Source organism: Erythranthe guttata, chromosome 12, assembly GCF_056151865.1.
Source record: "Erythranthe guttata isolate IM_541 chromosome 12, IM_541, whole genome shotgun sequence".
NCBI classification, from domain to species: domain Eukaryota; kingdom Viridiplantae; phylum Streptophyta; class Magnoliopsida; order Lamiales; family Phrymaceae; genus Erythranthe; species Erythranthe guttata.
The window spans coordinates 10,831,721-10,853,212 of NC_142544.1; the positions used below are offsets into that span (position 1 = coordinate 10,831,721).

The 21,492-nt window shown below is 34.9% G+C and overlaps 2 protein-coding genes, 1 long non-coding RNA gene and 1 pseudogene across 6 annotated transcripts; 2 read left to right on the top strand and 2 right to left on the bottom strand.

Moving 5' to 3' along the window:
* Positions 1-3,372: 3,372 nt before the first annotated feature.
* On the top strand, positions 3,373-7,821 carry LOC105949989 (uncharacterized). 3 transcript variants are annotated; one of them, XR_016034671.1, is made up of 6 exons: positions 3,373-6,329; positions 6,416-6,478; positions 6,545-6,648; positions 6,807-6,902; positions 7,040-7,129; positions 7,587-7,821. XR_016034671.1 is itself a non-coding variant. In XM_088826324.1 (2 exons), the coding sequence occupies exons 1-2, from the start codon at positions 3,746-3,748 to the stop codon at positions 6,433-6,435; spliced, it is 2,604 nt and encodes an 867-aa protein (XP_088682450.1). In that variant the 5' UTR covers positions 3,440-3,745; the 3' UTR covers positions 6,436-6,483. The 3 variants fall into 3 exon arrangements, 1 of the variants encoding a protein (XP_088682450.1); XR_016034670.1 differs by lacking the exon at positions 6,545-6,648 and having other exon boundaries at positions 3,377-6,329; XM_088826324.1 differs by lacking the exons at positions 6,545-6,648; positions 6,807-6,902; positions 7,040-7,129; positions 7,587-7,821 and having other exon boundaries at positions 3,440-6,329; positions 6,416-6,483.
* A 240-nt stretch (positions 7,822-8,061) lies between these two features.
* LOC148766434 (sugar transport protein 1-like) lies at positions 8,062-10,024 on the bottom strand. Its single transcript, XM_088826325.1, has 3 exons — positions 9,786-10,024; positions 9,371-9,693; positions 8,062-9,268 (listed from the first exon to the last, which is right to left on the bottom strand). The coding sequence occupies exons 1-3, from the start codon at positions 9,916-9,918 to the stop codon at positions 8,195-8,197; spliced, it is 1,530 nt and encodes a 509-aa protein (XP_088682451.1). The 5' UTR covers positions 9,919-10,024; the 3' UTR covers positions 8,062-8,194.
* A 4,002-nt stretch (positions 10,025-14,026) lies between these two features.
* LOC148766435 (uncharacterized) lies at positions 14,027-15,953 on the top strand. The gene is made up of 2 exons (XR_016034821.1): positions 14,027-14,460; positions 15,693-15,953. It is a non-coding gene; the product is annotated as an uncharacterized LOC148766435 (long non-coding RNA).
* A 593-nt stretch (positions 15,954-16,546) lies between these two features.
* Positions 16,547-18,546, bottom strand: LOC105949962 (sugar transport protein 1-like; annotated as a pseudogene). The gene is made up of 3 exons (XR_016034967.1): positions 18,307-18,546; positions 17,892-18,214; positions 16,547-17,789 (listed from the first exon to the last, which is right to left on the bottom strand). The product of XR_016034967.1 is annotated as a sugar transport protein 1-like (transcript).
* Between the last annotated feature and the right edge of the window lie 2,946 nt (positions 18,547-21,492).

Below are 21,492 nucleotides of genomic sequence, written 5' to 3' on the forward strand. Positions count from 1 at the left end.
TTTTATAAATTGAAATTTTGGTAAAATTACAGAACTGAAAGTATACTACACATGACTACAGTTTACTACAAGTTCAATAGTCCTGTACAGTTATATATAGTCATGTACTGTCTTTTTACCCCAAAATTGATGATATACACCAATAAAAAAAATTCACAATTTATCTTGATATTATAAATCATCTAACAAACAAAAAATGAGAAAATACAATCACATGCATATATTCTTCAAACATGAACAAGTATTAATGTACATTAAAAACCTATAGCATACATATAACTGTATGTTACTACAAGTGACTATAGTTATTTACAATTATCTATAGTTATATATTGTAACATAAAGTCTAGACTACTGTAGCATGAATCCAACTTCACAAAGGCACTTCATCGAATCTTATTCTCTGCAAGTCATAAAATTATAATAAAAGCAAAACCTGCGACAAAAAAATACGAGTTAAATAGCAAAATGAAAAATGCGAGTTAGATTACATGAAAAATACAAAAAAAAAAAACATGATTTTTTTTGTTGATAAATTTACTGAACTACTGAAATCGATTACAAATGACTATAGTATATACAAGTCATATAGTCATGTATAGTTAGTCATGACTATACATGACTACATATGACTGACTATATATGACTAAATATAATTGTATAATCACCTCACTCAAATCACCAATGTAAGTAACCACTACAGGTTAAATTTCTATTACAGACAAACAAAACTCTCACACTTTAGGCATTTCGAATCATCTTCAAATAAATACAAAAAATAAATTACATACGATTTATAATAAAAAATAAAATTACATGAAAAATACAAAAAACATGATTTTTTTTTTGATAAATTTACTGAACTGAAATTGAGTACAAATGACTACCACAAGTCCTATAGTCATGTATAGTTATATGTAGCCATGACTATACATGACTACATGTGACTGACTATATATGACTGTATATGACTAAATATATATGACTAAATATAACTGTATATTCACCTGACTCAAATCACTCATGTAAGTAACCACTACTGGTTAAATTTCCATTACAGACAAACAAAGCTCTCACACTTTAGGTATTTCGAATCATCTTCAAATAAATACAAAAAATAAATTATATTATAATAAAAAATCAAATAAATCCAAAGAAAAATATTTTAATATTAATTGTTCACAGATCTTCAACAACATAGTAGAGCTGTGTTTTTTTTTTTATTTATATATAAATGCAGTAAATATATAAAAATCGAACACCACCAATTCCAGATCTGAAATTCACCATTAGATCTGACTACACATCGTCGGATCACAATTAAAATTTTCGAATTTAGTTGATTTTCATAAAAAAAAACAATAAAATAAGGTATGAAAAAAATTCAGATCTTAAAAAATAAATTAAAAATGAATGGACATTCATAAATTAAAAAAATTAATTAAAAAAAGTGAAGTGAATGGTTTAGTACCGATTTCAAGGCGGTGGGAGGAGCAACGACGGCCGACACAAGGCTGTGGCGGAGCAGGGACGCAAGGCTTTGACGGAGCAGCGAAACAGCCGGTGCGGAGCGGCGGAGCATGGCGGAGCGGCGGAGAAGGCGGAGAAGCGGAGCGGTGGAGAAGGCGTGCAGCGGAGAAGACGGAGAAGCGGAGCGACGGAGAAGGCGTGCGACGGAGAAGCGGAGCGGCGGAGAAGGCGGTGGGATGTGAGAGAGAGAAGAGAGCAAACATTTTGAGAGAGAGAAGAGAAAACGTGGGAGGAGGAAGAGAGAAGAGAAAACGGCTGAGAAGAGGGAGAGAGAAAATAATGAGAGTTGGTGAGAAGATTAGGATTTTAAATTATAACTAAAAGGGCAAAACTGGTATTTTAATTTGTCTAGGGGGTCTATCAAATTAAGATTAGAATTTGGATTTTTGACTAGGAAAGAAAAATCTATAGGACCTAACCCTATATATTTTCAAAACTAGGGGGTTATCCCTCATTTCCCTATAAAATAATAATAGATGACAAGAGTAGTATGACCTGCTGATATATTTGATAGTATGTTAGGGCATCTCCAACCATAGACAATTTGAGATGGTAAAAACAATAATTTAGCAAATATAGCTTTTGAAGAAGAAAAAATTCACTCCAAAGGGAGAGGTATATTTTAGCTTACAAGTTAAAAGTTCATCTACAAATGCTATATATACCATTTACTATTCATGAAAGCTAAATGATAAAAACATTAAAATAATAGATTTGTTAGAAAGTGGTATGTTTAAAGTATCAAATAAATAATGAAAAAGTAATAAATTATAATAGAATGGTATAAAATAGATGATATAGTTGGAGTGATAAGGAGAAAAGTAGCTTGCTATAACACTATTCATGAGGTATAATAGATATAACATTACATTTTTTAGCTTGTAACCTTGGAGATGTTCTTATAGTTGTGACAAAGTGGCAATACATAATGAGATTAAGCAATAAAAATAATATTTCCTCAAATTAACGTGTTTCAAACCCTATGTTTATATCGTTGCTCTCGTAAGAAAATTCGAGTCTCGAATTTTCTTCTCCCTCAAAAACATTGCGGCTAGTTTAATCAGTGCTTCATCCTCCTTTTCCTCACTAATTGTCACAAAAGTTGTACTTTCCGAATCTAGCCTCGAAACTCGTTTCTTTAACAAATTTTATCCGACTTTCACTAAATTCTTCAAATTCTTCTTCGTCGCAACATCCATTGAACACATTGCCCCGGTTAAAGAATCGTCCTGACAAATAAATTAAATACGTTTTATTTCAACTTTAAATTAAATATATCGAAAAATTGGTTTTTTTTTAATGAATCAACGAAAAAAGAAAGAAAGAAATTAAATAATAATACCTGAATTCTAAGATAATTATGTTGATAGAGTATCCATGGAAACTAAACAAAAAACGGAAACTGAAAACTTGACCACAAAATTACTAAATAGAACCGCCACTGACCCGGTCACCACCGTAACCACGGCCACCGCCATAACAACCTCCCATCGACACCCATATCCACTCTCGTCGTCGGAGACGATTTCGGTTACTCGTAAATGGTGGCTTTCCTTCGTGTACCATTTAAGATCTTCAATAGAGATTCGTTTGTTTGATTTTAGGTTGGGGGGGGGAGAGCAGGAGACGAGGTGGGTGGTGTGAGGAAGATGAATCTCTCTCCCCTTTTTTTCTTTTTTGGATTTTGTTTTCAATTTTTTTTTTTATCCTTGAGTATTTTGTTTTATGTTTAAGTAAGGGTAATTCTCATTTCCTCCAAGTCAACCTTAGAAAAAAATAACGTAGGAGGATTCTTGGTAGTTTATTACTTTATTTAATAGGAGGGTTTTTTCGTTCATTAAAAATTACACACATTACCTCATATAATAAATATAAAAATAAGTACACAGTCAATATATTCCCCTCTCCTGTCCTCTTCCCTTGGTTCATTTTCTTCTATTACTTCGACCTGGAAGCACCTTTCATTACCCAACTATCGCGCCGCCGCCGTCGGCCAACTTCCAATTCCAGAAGGAAAAGAATATAACCCAAAACTACCCCCAAGTAAATCTTGTGTATGTACCAACTATAATCTCTCCTCTCGCCGCTGTCAATGAAATCTGCAATTTTAACAATACTGCGTCGTTTTACTTCCTCCGACATTGTTACGTAGTGCTTAGATTTTCTGATATGTTGTGTATTATTACAATTAATAAAGTACCAACGAGGAGGCGATATGGTAAATCTCCCTGCTCAAATCAGCCGCCTCTTAATACTCCGCCGCTTCGATGCCCTCAAAACCCTAGACTTCACTTTCTCCGACCACCTTTTGGACCTCGTCCTAAAAAATCTAAAGGGTCACCCAATTTCTGCCCTTCACTTCTTCAACCTAGCTTCTAAACAGAATTACTTCAGACCTTACTTCAAGTCTTATGTTAAGCTCATCCACATTTTATCCAATGCCCGAATGTTTGATGAAACGAGGTTATGTTTACGCGGTCTCGTTGATCTCTCGGAAAGCAGCGATCTTCCGGTTTCTTTGATTTGCGATGAATTGGTTACTGTATATAGGGAATTTAAGTTTTCGGGAACTGTTTTCGACATGGTGCTGAAAGCTTATGTGGAAAAGGGCTTGTGTAAGAATGCCTTGTACATGTTTGATAATATGCCCAAGTGGGGTCGCTTGCCGAGCTTGCGATCTTGTAATGGCCTGTTGAGTTGTTTGGTGAGAGGTAAGGATTTTCATACCGCTATTTGTGTTTATGATCAAATGATGAGAATCGGGGTTGCTCCTGATGTGTACACATGTGCGATAGTGGTGGATGCGTACTGCAAGGATGGCAGAGTTGCTGAAGCGATGGAATTTGTGGAAGGATTGGATAAAATGGGAATAAATTTGAATGTTGTGGGTTACAATAATTTGATTAATGGGTTTGTCGAGAAGGGGGATATGGAGGGGGTGGATAAAGTGTTGGGGTTAATGAGTCAAAGAAGAATTGTTAAAAATATTATTACATGTACGATGTTGATCAAGGGTTATTCTCGGACGGGGAAAATGGATCGAGCTTGTGAAGTATTTAAAGGGATGAAGGAAAATATGATGGTTTTGGATGAAAAGGTCTATGGAGTATTAATCGATGGGTATTGTCGTGATGGAAATATGGATGATGCTGTGAGAATCAAGAATGAAATGTTGAGGTCGGGTTTGGGGACGAATTTGTTCGTTTTCAATTCTATGATTAATGGGTACTGCAAAAATGGTCAACTTTTTGAGGCGGAGAAAGTTATAATGACTATGGTTGAAGGGAATTTAAAGCCGGATAATTATAGCTACACTACTTTATTGGATGGTTATTGTAAAAGAGGATTGATCGACGATGCTCTCAAGCTTTGTCGTAATATGGCTGGTAATGGTGTTTATCCGGCAAATATAAGTTATAATATTCTTTTAAAAGGTTTGTGTGATTATGGTGATGTGGAAGATGCTCTCTCCCTTTGGCAGTTGATGCTCAAGAGAGGTTTTATTCCCGATGAAATTGGATTTAGCACAATTGTTCACGGTCTTTTCAGAAAGGGAGACTTTGATAAGGCTTTGATGATGTGGAAGCAAGCTCTTGCAAAGGGCCCCACGAAAAGTACTATTTTATTCAACACTATGCTCAATGGATTGTGTAAAATGGGGAAAATGATTGTAGCGGAGCAAATTCTCGAGAAGATGAAGGAAAGGGGTTGTTCGATTGATGAAGTGACTAATAGAATCTTGATTGATGGGTATTGTAGAGCTGGAGATGTTGAACGAGCTTTTGAAATTAAAGAAATTATGGATATGGAGGGAGTTCCCGCTTCTATTGAAATGTATAATTCGCTTATTAGTGGATTGTTTCGAGCGGATAAATCGAAGGAAATTTCTAAGCTGCTTTCGGAATTTCATGCGAAAGGGCTAAGTCCTAATATTATTACATATGGAGCACTTATGAGCGGTTGGTTCAAAGAAGGGAATCTCAAGAAGGCGTTTGACGCGTATTTCGAAATGAGAGGAAAAGGAATTGCTCCAAATGTACATATATGTACCATAATTATTAGCGGATTAAATAAGCTTGGTCGGACAGATGGCGCAAATATGTTACTGCAGAAAATGGTGGAATTAGATGTTGTCCCGAATCTTAAACAATTTTACGATTTTTTCAACTTCGATAAAATTCCGACCGAAGCCCAGAAAATTGCAACCACCATTGATGAAAGTGTGAAAGGAAATATAATTCCCAGTAGTATTCTGTATAATGTTGTTATAGCTGGATTATGCAAATGTGGGAAGACGAACGATGCAAGAAAAGTTATCAGTGGTTTATCGCAAAGAGGCTTTGTACCAGACGAGTTCACTTACTCTGCCCTTATACACAGTGCAGCCACTTCGGGTGACGTTAATGAAGCTTTTCTATTACGTGACGAAATGACGGAAAAGGGTATTTCTCCGAATATAGTTACGTATAATGCCCTTATAGATGGGTTATGTAAATCCGGAAACCTTGACCGTGCATTGAGGCTTTTTCATAAACTTCAATCGAAAGGGTTAGTTCCGAATCTAATCACTTACAATACATTGATTAACGAGTGCTTTAAGAGCGGCAGCAAAAGTGAAGCACTTAAACTTATGGGGAGAATGACGAAGGAAGGGATTGCTCCTTCGGTCAAAACCTATTCTGGATTTCTTAGTAGCCTTTTGCAGCAGGGCAATGTGGATGAATACACGAAACTTTTGGATGAAATGCGCAAGGCAGGCTTTGAAACGGACTTTACGAGATACCGCAAACCATTTGAAGGTAATTATAAAACAGTCTCAAGCTTATGGTCGGTTCATGTGTGTGAAAACGGCCACTTTCTAAATGGGCTATTTTTGTATTTGCAGTTGAAGTTGTGGCGTTATAACAGATGATGGTGCTTAGTCAATTGCTCTTTGTGGGAAAACAAGGTAAATTGCTCAAGATTTTAGAGATTTAGTTTAAATGAATACTACTTATTTGATCTTATTTGCCAGAATGTAGAGACTACGTTTCATGGAATGCAATTGAACATGGATCAGATATTTACCAACTCTTTTAGGTTTCTACGCTGATAAGCGTCAAATATCGACTAATTGTGGTATATTTTATTAAATTATTGTCACATTTTGTCTTGGCTTTGTGACATAATGGAAATGTTGTTAATGGCAATAAAATTGAACTATGCTCTCTAGTTCTGTTGGCTTTACGGGGTTATATCGACTCTAATATTAATTTATATGAGGATGATAATTTCAGAAAAAAAGATACCACCTTGATCGGAAGGGTTAGAAAGAGTGATGCACTTGAAATGCAGAGCTTTTATCAGGAAAATGTTGCGAACAAAATTGATCGGTGAGTTCTTATCAGCTGTTAAATTTTTTATTTTTTTTTCTCTCGTTAAAGTGCAAGTTGTGTCACATTGTTCATCAGTAGAATTGTTAAATTTTGTCTTATGCTTTGTTCTTGACTTGGAAAAACTCGGTGCACAGCTGGCAACAAGCATAGCAAAGAGCTAATGTGCTCTTTGAGGTTTTCAACGCAATTATTAATCAGACACAATTTGTGAAGTTGATCGTGAGGTAAATATCTCTACTGTTTTTTCCTCGGGAATTTTCTATTTTTGAACAACCGTAAACACAAGTTATATGTCATGTATATTGTATGTAACTTGGCTACTTCCTTTCTATTCTGCTAAGTTCATATTTTACTATTTTACTATCATAAGTCATAACATGTCAAAAGATTGCCAAGACAACTGGATTTTAACTCGAGTAATTTATTTCATAAAATATGTTGCTCTGATGTCGTCAATCAACTTTCCTCTTAGTTGTTTTGCTTCAAATGAACCTTTCATTGAAGGTGTTGTATTAATTATTAAGTGTTCTTTTATGTTTTCTTTTTATCTAATTGAACTATTTATATGGGTGTGCATCCAAGTATACGTGTATTTTGTATTCTAAATTAAAATTGACTTATCATTAATAGGGCTCGTAAAAATTAAATATGACTTTCTGTTTTCGTCTATTGGATTTACAGGAAGTCTTTCTCCAGTAAGTGTTGTGAAGAGGAGACTGTAACGCCTCTTAAATATCTTGGGGGCTTTTGTTTTCTTCGTGTTTTCGTTTCCAAATGGAATTAAGTCCTTGCTTGGAATGATCTCAATCTCTCCCATATTTGTTCCGAAAGTTACTTTTGTAAGGGGAAAATTCTCCAAAAAAAATGACAAATTATGTCCCCTAAATGTATATACAACAAGACTGTTCTTTGGAAATTCGACTAGTTCCTCTCATGTTGAATCAACAGAATTTGAATTTAGCACAATAACTTACGACGGTAAGTTTGTTTGGGTTCAAAATGAATTGTGTACAAATGCGAAAATTTATTTCACAAAATACATAATGTTATACATGTTTGGAAAAATCACGATTAATGGAAAAAACAAAACATGAAAAAATGTCATATATTGAAGAATAAATATATATTGAGAAACGATAATATGTTTCGTTCCTCCTCCAACTAATTAAACTATCTATATCTATATATTTATACAAAAGCAGGAATTAGCAATAATAGAAAGAAAAAAAAGAAAAAAAACGCAAGAGTACCATAGATATATCAAACTCAAACTCGATCTCTCAAGTTGCTCATGGCGATGGCCTTATTTTTGGCTCATTCATAAACCTCTTCCAGAACCAATGGCTCCTCCAGACCTGCGTCATCTCCTCGATCGGAATATTCTTTGTCTCGGGCATGAAGAAATAGCAGAACAATGTCATCACTGCTACGAAGAAAGCAAAGAAGATGAATAGACCGTACTTCATTGAGCAGAGCATTGTGAGGAAGCACTGCCCTACTATGAATGTGAAGGCCATGTTAACGGCCACCGTGACGCTCTGTGCTGCCGACCGGACCTCCAGAGGGAATATCTCGCTCGGGTACAGCCACCCCAACGGTCCCCACGACCACGCGAACCCCATTACGTACACGCATATGCACACGACCACAACCGCCGCGAACCAAAAGGGTATATCCGTCACGTTTCCTGACACCCCGAATCTCCACCCGATTAGCCCCGCTATGAGTGACTGGAAAATGAACATTTGCACGCCGCCTTCGAGGAAGAGGCTCCTCCTCCCCCACCGATCGGAACCGTAGATTGACACCCCGGTGGCAAACATGTTGACAACTCCGGTGATCACTGACGAGATAAGTGAGGCGTCCGACCCGAAACCGAGGCTCTGGAAGAGCACTGGAGCGTAGAACATGATGACGTTGATTCCGGTGAACTGCTGGAAGAAAGGGATGAGAATGGACATGGCAAGTTGGGGTCTGTAGCACTTTGTTCCAAAAAGATTCCTCCACGGACTCTCCACGAGGTCCGCTTCGTTCTTGGCAGCCAGCATGTCGTTGAATTCGGCGTCCACGTTATCAACGCCACGTATGCGCTTCAGAAGGGCTTTGGCTTCAATCTCCCTCCCTCTTTGGACCATGGAGTTGGGTGTGTCGGAGAGGAAGAAGGAAGCGATGAGAATTATCACGGCGGGGACACCGGCAAGGCCCAAGCTCAGGCGCCACCCCCAGCCGCCGCTTATCTTGGCCGTCCCGAAGTTGATCAAATTGGCGCAAAGTATCCCAATTGTGATCATCAACTGGAAACAAATGTTGAACCTTCCACGGTAGTTGTACGGAGACATCTCGGAAAGATACAAAGGCACCGACTGCACGTCAATTCAAGAAATTAATTGGGTTGAGTAAATTAAATATCATGCATAACCATATTTAAAAACAAAGAAAAAAAAATACAAAAATAAATAAAATACCTGGTTAGCAAAGCCAATGCCGATCCCAAGTAGAATACGGCCCAAGATGAGCATGGATAGGTGGACAGCACCGGCGTTGAGGGCGGCGCCGAACAAGAAGATAAAACCGGCCATCATCATGGATATACGACGGCCGAATTTCTTGGTGACCTCCCCCGCGGCTAAGGAGGCGAAGAGGGCAGCCAAGTACAGGGAGGATGTGAACAATTGGAGTGTGGGGCTGTTAAACTTGCAGTACTGGTTGGTCGACGTGATCGATTGTTGCCTCTCGTAAACGTCAGGGAAGAATTTTTCCAAGAAAGGCGCCATAGAAGTCACCCCACCTATTCAAGAATGTCAAAATAATTCATAAGAAGAATTTCATAAAGATAGATAGATAGTAATTCATAAGTACGAGGTATATATATATACGTACCAGATATACCAAGATCGTAGCCAAAAATCAAACCACCGGCGGCTCCGGCCAATACAGTTAGGAGAACATAGGGTGTCAGTTTGCCGGGGTACGAAGGTGGAGGACTTCCTCCGTCAAAGGAAACACCACCCATGGATACTAATTAAAACTAGATCAAGAGAGAGAGAGAAGAGTTATATGATCGAGAGCTAGAGAGAAATCAAGTCAAATTAATTAAGCAATCAGAATTAATAACTGGGAAGTATGTACAGCTGTATATATAGGAAGAGAAATCGAGTAGTTGTAATTGGTTTAGGATAGGAGATATATACATATATTATTATGTTATTCTATTACAAATCCATTAATAATACTCTTTATGGATTTAGGATAGGAGTCTTGAGCTGTTTGAAGTTTGAACAACCAAACCATGCATAAACACAAAAGTTATATATTTCTTGTGCGGTAGAGTTGCATAGCAGCCATGATTCTATTTTTATACTAATGAATTATTCAAATTTTTTTTTTAAAATATTTTAATTACTAATCTTAATTTAAATAAATCATTATGAATTAATTAAACCATATTACTAATTCATATTTTAGTTCTTGTTAAAATATGTTTACGTTTTTCAAAATTATACTAATAGGCGCGGGCTCGTAAAACCGCCTATTCTAGCAAAACACACCATCGTCCGTTCACCCAACGGTTATTGATTTGAATGAATTAAATTGGTGGATCTCCTCCAGTAATATTACTGTCTTGCCTTGCAGGCCAAGACAATATTATTAATGAAAATAATATTTTTTTTAGAAGAAAATAAAGGTTTAAAAAAAAGTTAATGTTGGAGAACGGCGGTCAACAACGGCTGAGTCGCCGGGAAAAAAATTAAGAAAAAAAAAATTATTTTCAAAATAAAAAATCAAAAAAAATTTACCGCCGAAGTCTGACGGTGTCCATTCGTGGCGGTCAAAATTAGGGTCAAAATTGGTTGATTGGTAAAATTGGGTGTAAATCATGAAATTAAAGTTGAATTAGGGTTTCTAATAGTTGTGGGTAATTTTGGTATATATAAAAGAGTTTTCCTTATTTGCAAATAAGTTTGAATGAGATGGATTTATTTGCAAGACAAAAACGTTGGATGTCCCTTTTTTAATTAAATGATCTTCTTCTCATGGCCATATTCGTCATTTACCCTTTAAATAAATCATTATGAATTAAACTAGATTACTAATTCATATTTTAGTTCTTGTAAATTATGTTTACGGTTTTTTAAATTAAGGTAAATGACAAATAGACCCATAACACATGTACTTAATCAAAAAAGGACTTCTAGTGTTTTTGTCTTCCTGCTTTCACTATCAATCATATTATGGATGGTATTTTAGTCAATAGACATGGGTATGGGTTTATTTGCAAGACTGTTTTTTGTCTGGACCTATGTGCATTTAAGTCCCTTGTCATGGGCCTCTTTGTAATTCGCCCAAAAATCTAATAATATATAGGAGATAAAAATCTAAAATAATATTTAGGAGATACAAATCTGATAAAAATCTAAAATAATAAAAATAATTACAAATATGGCATTAGGGTTTTTTAAGTAGCCATAACCTTTCTTTCTTTTATATAGACTAGCATTTTCCCCGTGCGATTCACGAAATATTATTTAAATAGTGAAAAAAAATCAATTTAATACATAATAAGAAAATATAGTACACTACTATAGTAAAATTTAATAATGTAGTATTATTCATATTTTATATAACATTACTTTTTTTAAATCTTACATATTAAGATTTGTAATCCAAATAAATAGACTAAAATTTAACAACTCGAATTTCCAACTTGATTTGAGATATGTTGATGAAAAACCGGAGATTAATAATTGTTGAAAATTATAGTTAAAAAATTAGTACAGGAAAATATTAAAAATAAATAATTACATAAGTAGCAATAATGTAGGATTCTTCGCGGGTCAGTTTTAATTTCGATAATTGTTAAAAGTTATAGTTAGAAATTAATAGAGAAAAAATATTAAAAATAAATAATTACCAAAATACCATTGGATTTTTTTGGGTTGCCCAACGTTTAAGGAGATTATTAATTGTTGAAATTATAGTTAAAGAATTAGTACAGATAAATATTAAAATAAATAATTATATAAGTAGCAATAAGGTAGGATTCTTCGCGGGGTTAGTTTTAATTTTGATAATTATTAAAAATTATAGTTAGAAATTAATAGAGAAAAAATATTAAAAATAAATAATTACAAAAATATCATTGGATTTTTTAGGGTTGCCCAGCATTTCTTTCTTTTATATATAAGATATAAGATATGCAAAAATCGAACCACTATATGAACTATGAACAAAAAAAAAATTGTGCCGTCGGATATTTAGAAGATAAAATCTAAAATAATATTTAGGAGATAAAATACAGATAAAAATTTAGGGTAAATGGCAAATATGAGCATGATAAGGACACTTTAATTAAAAAAAGGACATCCAACTTTTTTAACTTCCAAATAATTGCAGATCATTCAAACTTATTTTGCAAATAAGCAAAACCCTTTTATATATATACCAAAATTACCGTCAATTCATCAAAACCCTAATTCAACTCCAATTACATGTTTTACACTCCAATTTAGCCGAATTTCACCAATTAACCAATTTTGACCCTTATTCCGATTTTGACCAGCCACCGTTAGAGACTAGAGGCCAACCGCCGTTGGCTTTTTTTTTTTTTTTAAACTTGTTTTTTTTTTCTGAAATTTTTTTTGGCAGGTCAACCGCCTGTAACCGGCGTTGACTTTTGTTTTTTTAGTTTTTTGTTAATTTTTTTTGAAATCTTTATTTTTTCTGATTTTTACTTTTGGCGGCGGGTCAACCGCCGTCGACTTTGTTTTTAATTTTTTTTTGCAATTTTGTTTTTCTTAAAAAAATTATTTTAATTAATATTACTGTCTTGACTGCTAAATTACTGTCTCCAACAGTAATTTAACTGTTGATCACAATAATTTAACGGTCTGAGACAGTAATATTACTGTCTCAGGCATTGACGTTTTTTTTTCTTTTGAAATTTTATTGTTTCCTTAAAAAATTATTTTAATTAATATTACTGTTTTGACTTTTAAGTTACTGTCTCCAACAGTAATTTAACTCTCGGCGACAGTAATTTAACTCTCATAGACAGTAATTTTACTGTATTAATTAATTTAATCGTCTTGAGCTGCAATTTTGGCGTCTTCGACCATAGTATTACTATCTCCGTCCGTAATATTACTGTCTCATGCAATAATATTACTCTTTGGGACAGTAATATTAGTAATATTACTGTTTTGGTATTCAATATTACTATTTCAGACAATAATTTTGTTATTAACACAGTAATTTAGAGAGAAAAAAAAATTAAGGTCGGAGACCGGCGGTCAACGGCGGTTGACCGGACGGAAAAAATTTCAGAAAAAAAGAGTTTTTAAAAAATAATAAAGTTAACATCGGAGAACCGCCAGGTCAACGCGGGAATCTGGCTGGAAAAAAAAATTCATAATTTTTTTTTCAAAAAAATATTAAAATGAGGGTTAATGTGATATGTTTGTTCAAATCCAGGGTCAATGTGTAATATTGAGAAGTTAGAGTGTAATGTATGAAATTGATAAAAATGGGTATGATGAGTTTATTTGTAAGATTATTTTTTGTGTACCTATGTGCATTTAGTTCGTCATGTTGAATCAACGGCTCCTTCGACCCTACACCCGGTGATAAACAGTAGGTGGGTCTTCTGCTGCCACATGTTCTTTTGTTTTTTTTTTTTGTTTTTTTTTTTGTTTTTTTTTTTTAAAACCTCTAAAGGTAAACCCTAACTGAAAATATATTAAAGAATAAAAAAAAAAAGACACGTGGCAGTAGAAGACCCACCCGATGTTTATCACCGAGTATAGGGTTGAAGAAGTCTTGAATCAATGGAATTTGAGAATTTGAATTTAGCACAATAACTTCGAAAGGCAAGTTTGTTTGGGTTCAAAATGAATTGTGTACAAATGCCAAATTTTATTTCACAAAATACATAGGGGAAATGAGTGATAACCCCCTATTTTAGAAAATATATATCAGGAGGCCCAATAAATATTTCTTTCTTAGTCAAAAACTCAAATTCTAATCTTAATTAGTGAGACCCCCTAAATAAATTAAAATACTCGTTTTGCCATTTTAGTTACAATTTAAAACCGTAGTTTTTCTCTCCACTCATTCAGCCGTTACATCTCATCCCCTCTTTCTCTTATTCTCTCTCTAAATCTCTCTCTATCACGTGATATCTCTCTCCCTCTTTCTTTTCTTCTCTCTCTAACTCTCTCTTTCTCTCTCTATCCACAACCATGGCCACATCTGCTTCTCCCCTGACTTGCGTCGCCGCCGCCGTCGCTGCCCGCTGCCGTTGCTCCCCACGACGAGAATGGAATCGTTGCTCCCCCCGTCGCCGCAAGCAGCCGATGCTCCCTCCGTCGCCGTTTGACGACGCTGCTCCCCCCGTCGCCGTCTGCCGCCGCTGCTGCCCACACTAAGAACGAGATCCATATTCCGCCGTACGAGATCCGTATTTCGACGACGATTTCTATTGCCAGAGAATAAGATATGTATCTGGGCCGTAGTCGACGAACGGAATCGGTATTCCGCCGCACGAGTTTTTAGCTTGGTAAGGTTGCAATTTATAATGTATGAAGTAAATAATCGCATGTTTTTAGTTCGTCTTCGTAATAATTAATGACAGGGAGTGTTAATTTTGTTCATTATGTTAGTTTGTTTTGATTTTGGTGGAGATCTATGGCTTAGTTAGCTAATTTGTCTACAATTTCATTATAATTGGCTATTTGTGGGGGTTTGCTTTTCCTATTATAATTGGTGATTTGTTGGAGTTTGCTTTTCGTATTATCAGTTGTAACTATTACTTATTTGTTGGTGTAGGAGTTAGCTTAGAATTAAGAAAGGATTAGCAATATAAAACTTCTGTTAAAACTTAAATCTACTACAAATTTTACTATATAAAACTATATATGACTACATGTGACTGCAATCATATATAGTCACATTTAGTAACATGTGGACTTGTAGTACGCTATAGTAATTTGTTCTCGATTTTAATTCGACTCTAATTTTTCGGCTCAACTAATATTTTGTTTCAATTGTCTAGATTTTTTAATCAGTTTCGTGTTTGATCGAGTTCTTTGTTTGTGTCTCTGTGTGTGTGCATTCTTTTAGTTTATTATATAATATTCTAATTTGGATTTTTTTTTCTGCCATTTGAATGAAACGTGTGTCGTAATTAAATGAAATTTTGTATGCTTGGTGAATCTTTTAGGTCCAATTTTATGATTTACCTCTTGAAATTTAGGATTTATGATTTGTATTATATAATAACATATAGTAACATGTAGTCATGTATATATAGTATATGTGGGGAGTATATGTATGTATGTCACTAAGTGATAGTGTGTGTATGATTTATGATTGTATTATATAGTAACATATAGTAACATGTAGTCATGTATGAGTTATGTGGGGAGTATATGTTGGTGATGTGTATGTATGTCAGTAAGTGATAGTGTGTGTATGATTTATATATAGTAACATATAGTAACATGTAGTCATGTATGAGTTATGTGGGGAGTATATGTTGGTGATGTGTATGTATGTCAGTAAGTGATAGTGTGTGTATGATTTATGATTTGTATTATATAGTAACATACAATAACATGTAGTCATGTATGAGTTATGTGGGGAGTATATGTTGGTGGTGTGTATGTATGTGTCAGTAAGTGATAGTGTGTGTGTGTGTGTGTGTGTGTGTGTGTGTGTGTGTGTGTGTGTATAGATTCAAATTTGAAGCGAAATTTGTTGTTTGTTTAACTCTTTTTTCTTTTTTTGCAGGTCTTGGTGTTTGAACTACTATGTAGTAAGTTTTTGCGGAGTGGGCTTTGTGTTCATCGTTCAAAACAAGCCGTTCTCGTATTGAAAAGCGGGATTTGAGTCAAATATAGTCGTATAGATGACTATAGATAACTATAGTCATGTATAGTTTCACGTAGCAATATATAGTTATATACAAGTTATGTGGTTTTTCTAATGTATAGTGATCTTGATTATTGTGTTTTTTTCAATTTTTGTTGGGTGTAGATGAAGTTTTTTTTATATAATCAACGGTTTACTATGACTTTGGGGTTAAAAGACAGTACATGACTACATATAACTATACATGACTGTGGTATACTATAGTCATGTTTAGTCAATTTCAGTTCAGTAAGTTTCAAAAATTTGAAATTAAAAAAAAAAATTTAAAATTTTAAAATTAAAAAAATAATAAAAATTAAAAAAAATAAAATAATTAAATAATTAAAAAGTAAAAAAAATAAAAAATACTAAAATGCAAAAGAGGGTATCTATAAAATATAATAATAAAATAAATATTTATATTATTTTATTAAATAAATCAATAAAAATGATAAATACAGGTCCGTAAATGCTAAATGCAGTTGAACAATGATGCTGAATGCAGTTTGCAAAAATATTGAATGCGGTTGGGCGAAAATTGCAAATAAGGGCGCAATAGTACTTTTGCCTCTCCAGAAGTATCCAAAGGAAGAATTTTAGGGGTGGACCTATCCCTATATATTTTCCGTATGAGGGATGTATGTCGAATGGACCCTAACATGTAATACATGTTTGGAAAAATCACGATTAATGGAAAAAACAAAACATGAAAAAATGTCATATATTAAAGAATAAATATATATTGAGAAACGATAATATGTTTCGTTCCTCCTCCAACTAATTAAACTATCTATATCTATATATTTATACAAAAGCAGGAATTAGCAATAATAGAAAGAAAAAAAGAAAAAAAACGCAAGAGTACCATAGATATATCAAACTCAAACTCGATCTCTCAAGTTGCTCATGGCGATGGCCTTATTTTTGGCTCATTCATAAACCTCTTCCAGAACCAATGGCTCCTCCAGACCTGCGTCATCTCCTCGATCGGAATATTCTTTGTCTCGGGCATGAAGAAATAGCAGAACAATGTCATCACTGCTACGAAGAAAGCAAAGAAGATGAATAGACCGTACTTCATTGAGCAGAGCATTGTGAGGAAGCACTGCCCTACTATGAATGTGAAGGCCATGTTAACGGCCACCGTGACGCTCTGTGCTGCCGACCGGACCTCCAGAGGGAATATCTCGCTCGGGTACAGCCACCCCAACGGTCCCACGACCACGCGAACCCCATTACGTACACGCATATGCACACGACCACAACCGCCGCGAACCAAAAGGGTATATCCGTCACGTTTCCTGACACCCCGAATCTCCACCCGATTAGCCCCGCTATGAGTGACTGGAAAATGAACATTTGCACGCCGCCTTCGAGGAAGAGGCTCCTCCTCCCCCACCGATCGGAACCGTAGATTGACACCCTGGTGGCAAACATGTTGACAACTCCGGTGATCACTGACGAGATAAGTGAGGCGTCCGACCCGAAACCGAGGCTCTGGAAGAGCACTGGAGCGTAGAACATGATGACGTTGATTCCGGTGAACTGCTGGAAGAAAGGGATGAGAATGGACATGGCAAGTTGGGGTCTGTAGCACTTTGTTCCAAAAAGATTCCTCCACGGACTCTCCACGAGGTCCGCTTCGTTCTTGGCAGCCAGCATGTCGTTGAATTCGGCGTCCACGTTATCAACGCCACGTATGCGCTTCAGAAGGGCTTTGGCTTCAATCTCCCTCCCTCTTTGGACCATGGAGTTGGGTGTGTCGGAGAGGAAGAAGGAAGCGATGAGAATTATCACGGCGGGGACACCGGCAAGGCCCAAGCTCAGGCGCCACCCCCAGCCGCCGCTTATCTTGGCCGTCCCGAAGTTGATCAAATTGGCGCAAAGTATCCCAATTGTGATCATCAACTGGAAACAAATGTTGAACCTTCCACGGTAGTTGTACGGAGACATCTCGGAAAGATACAAAGGCACCGACTGCACGTCAATTCAAGAAATTAATTGGGTTGAGTAAATTAAATATCATGCATAACCATATTTAAAAACAAAGAAAAAAAAATACAAAAATAAATAAAATACCTGGTTAGCAAAGCCAATGCCGATCCCAAGTAGAATACGGCCCAAGATGAGCATGGATAGGTGGACAGCACCGGCGTTGAGGGCGGCGCCGAACAAGAAGATAAAACCGGCCATCATCATGGATATACGACGGCCGAATTTCTTGGTGACCTCCCCCGCGGCTAAGGAGGCGAAGAGGGCAGCCAAGTACAGGGAGGATGTGAACAATTGGAGTGTGGGGCTGTTAAACTTGCAGTACTGGTTGGTCGACGTGATCGATTGTTGCCTCTCGTAAACGTCAGGGAAGAATTTTTCCAAGAAAGGCGCCATAGAAGTCACCCCACCTATTCAAGAATGTCAAAATAATTCATAAGAAGAATTTCATAAAGATAGATAGATAGTAATTCATAAGTACGAGGTATATATATATACGTACCAGATATACCAAGATCGTAGCCAAAAATCAAACCACCGGCGGCTCCGGCCAATACAGTTAGGAGAACATAGGGTGTCAGTTTGCCGGGGTACGAAGGTGGAGGACTTCCTCCGTCAAAGGAAACACCACCCATGGATACTAATTAAAACTAGATCAAGAGAGAGAGAGAAGAGTTATATGATCGAGAGCTAGAGAGAAATCAAGTCAAATTAATTAAGCAATCAGAATTAATAACTGGGAAGTATGTACAGCTGTATATATAGGAAGAGAAATCGAGTAGTTGTAATTGGTTTAGGATAGGAGATATATACATATATTATTATGTTATTCTATTACAAATCCATTAATAATACTCTTTATGGATTTAGGATAGGAGTCTTGAGCTGTTTGAAGTTTGAACAACCAAACCATGCATAAACACAAAAGTTATATATTTCTTGTGCGGTAGAGTTGCATAGCAGCCATGATTCTATTTTTATACTAATGAATTATTCAAATTTTTTTTTTAAAATATTTTAATTACTAATCTTAATTTAAATAAATCATTATGAATTAATTAAACCATATTACTAATTCATATTTTAGTTCTTGTTAAAATATGTTTACGTTTTTCAAAATTATACTAATAGGCGCGGGCTCGTAAAACCGCCTATTCTAGCAAAACACACCATCGTCCGTTCACCCAACGGTTATTGATTTGAATGAATTAAATTGGTGGATCTCCTCCAGTAATATTACTGTCTTGCCTTGCAGGCCAAGACAATATTATTAATGAAAATAATATTTTTTTTAGAAGAAAATAAAGGTTTAAAAAAAGTCAATGCTGGAGAACGGCGGTCAACAACGGCTGAGTCGCCGGGAAAAAAATTAAGAAAAAAAAATTAAATTACTGTCTCGAGCAGTTATTTAACTGTTAATTGACTTTTTTTTTTTCTGAAAGTTTGTTTTTTATGAGAAAAAAATATTTTAATTAATATTACTGTATTGGCTGCTAAATTACTGTCTCAGACAGTAATTTAACTGTCTGAGACAGTAACATTACTGTATTAATTAATTTTATCGTCTTGGCCTGCATTTTTGCTGTCTTCGACTGTAATATTATTGTTTACGAACGTAATATTACTGTCTCATGCAATAATATTATTGTTTGGAACAGTAATTTTATTAATATTACTTAGGGGCGGCAATTTTGCAACTTGGACCGGATCCGATCCGGATCCATGTGAATCGGATCCAAATGGAACCGGATCCTAAATCAACCTATTTGAATAGATCTAATGTGGATGAAATTTAGACCGATCCGGATTGGATTCACATGGATCCATTCCATCTTTAATTCAAATTATGAAGTTGAATATCTCAACTTTTTGGGTTTAATATCTCAATTGATGGGGTTTAATATCTCAACTTTTACAATCACACATAATATTCATGCATTTTCACACACACATTTGAAACACACGCACACACTTTTTTACACACACACTTACATACACATACACACACATTTTTTCACACAAACACACACACACACACACACACACACATATATATATATATATATATATATATATATATATATATATATATATATATATATATATATATATATATCCCTCTCTAATTAGGGTTCAAAATGTTTGATCTTTTAAATTTACAATTAAAATAATATTTGATTTTCTTTAGAAAATTATTTTAGTATTTAATTTGGTTTTGGTTGGATCCAATATGACCCACTTTATTTTTAGTTGAACTTTGAATGGATGTAAAGTGGATCCAATATGACCCACTTCGATTTTAGTTCAACTTTCAATGGATCTAAAGTTGATCCACATGGATCTAGTTTTAAAAAAATTCAACTAGATCCGATCCGGTTTATTTCAACTAGATTTAATCTAAACTAGATCCTTATGGACCGAACCGAATCTAATCAGATCCATGGAACCGGAGCCAAATTGCCACCCATAATATTACTGATCGGACAAATAATATTCATAATATTACTGTCCCAAACAGTAATAGTACTGTCTTAGATAGTAATTTCGCAGCCAAGACAGTAATATTAATTCAAAATATTTTTTTGAAGAAAAATCAAAATTCCAAAAAAAAAAAAAAAAAAAAAGTCAACGCTGGAGACCGGCGGTGAACGGCGGTTGACCGGCCGAAAAAATTTTTTTGAAAAAAAAGTTTTCAAAGAAAAAAATAAAAAAGTCAACGCCGGATAACTGCTCGGTCAACGCCGGAATCTGGCGGGAAAAAAAATTCAGAAAAAAATTATTTTCTAAAAAAGAAAATCTTTTTTCAAGAAATTATTAAAATGGGGTTAATGTAATATATTTGTTTAAATCCAGGGTCAATGTGTAATCTTAAGGAATTTAGAGTATAATGTAGGGGTGGTTTCGGTACGGTTACCGAACATTTTGTTCAATACCGTGTACCTACCGTATCTTTCGGTATTGAAAAATTCTATACCGTTACCGTACCAATAATTGCGGTATACCGTTATTCGGTATACCGTAAGTTTCGGTACGGTATGATCGGTACGTGGTAATCTACCGTACATCATTTTTTTGATGAACTCGGATGATATCATAATTAAGATGAATACTAAATAAATGCATAAATACAACAAATTAAGCAAATGAATATGGTGATCGATTAAGCAATCTACATGAATATATATTATACAACCGTAGTAGCATGTGTTGCTTTAATTAACTAATGCTTACTAAGATATCTATAGAAAAATTGTAGAAACTTGTAATGAGCAAAAATGTTTGATGGTTTAAGTAAGAGAAATAAAAAAAAAAATTGCAATAATGCAAATTAAACAGAAGACTGGGAACTCAGGGGGGAAAGAAAGGGAGAAGAAAATATGGCAAAAATTATTCCACCAATAAGTGATTAATTGGACTTTGAAACTAAAGAAGTACGTGACATAAACAACTTTAACGAAAGCTAATATTGAGTTTGCATAAATAAATGAAGATAATAAAAAAATTATAATTATGTATATATAATATATATATGATGTATCATATCGTTATTCTTGTTTTTTATTTTCTTTATAATATTTGTTGACTATATTTTTTTTTTATCTAAAGTTGAATATAAAGTACAAAGTTGAATATTTGTTGAATATATTAACTAAATTTAAAAATACAAAGTTGCGGTACGGTATTACCA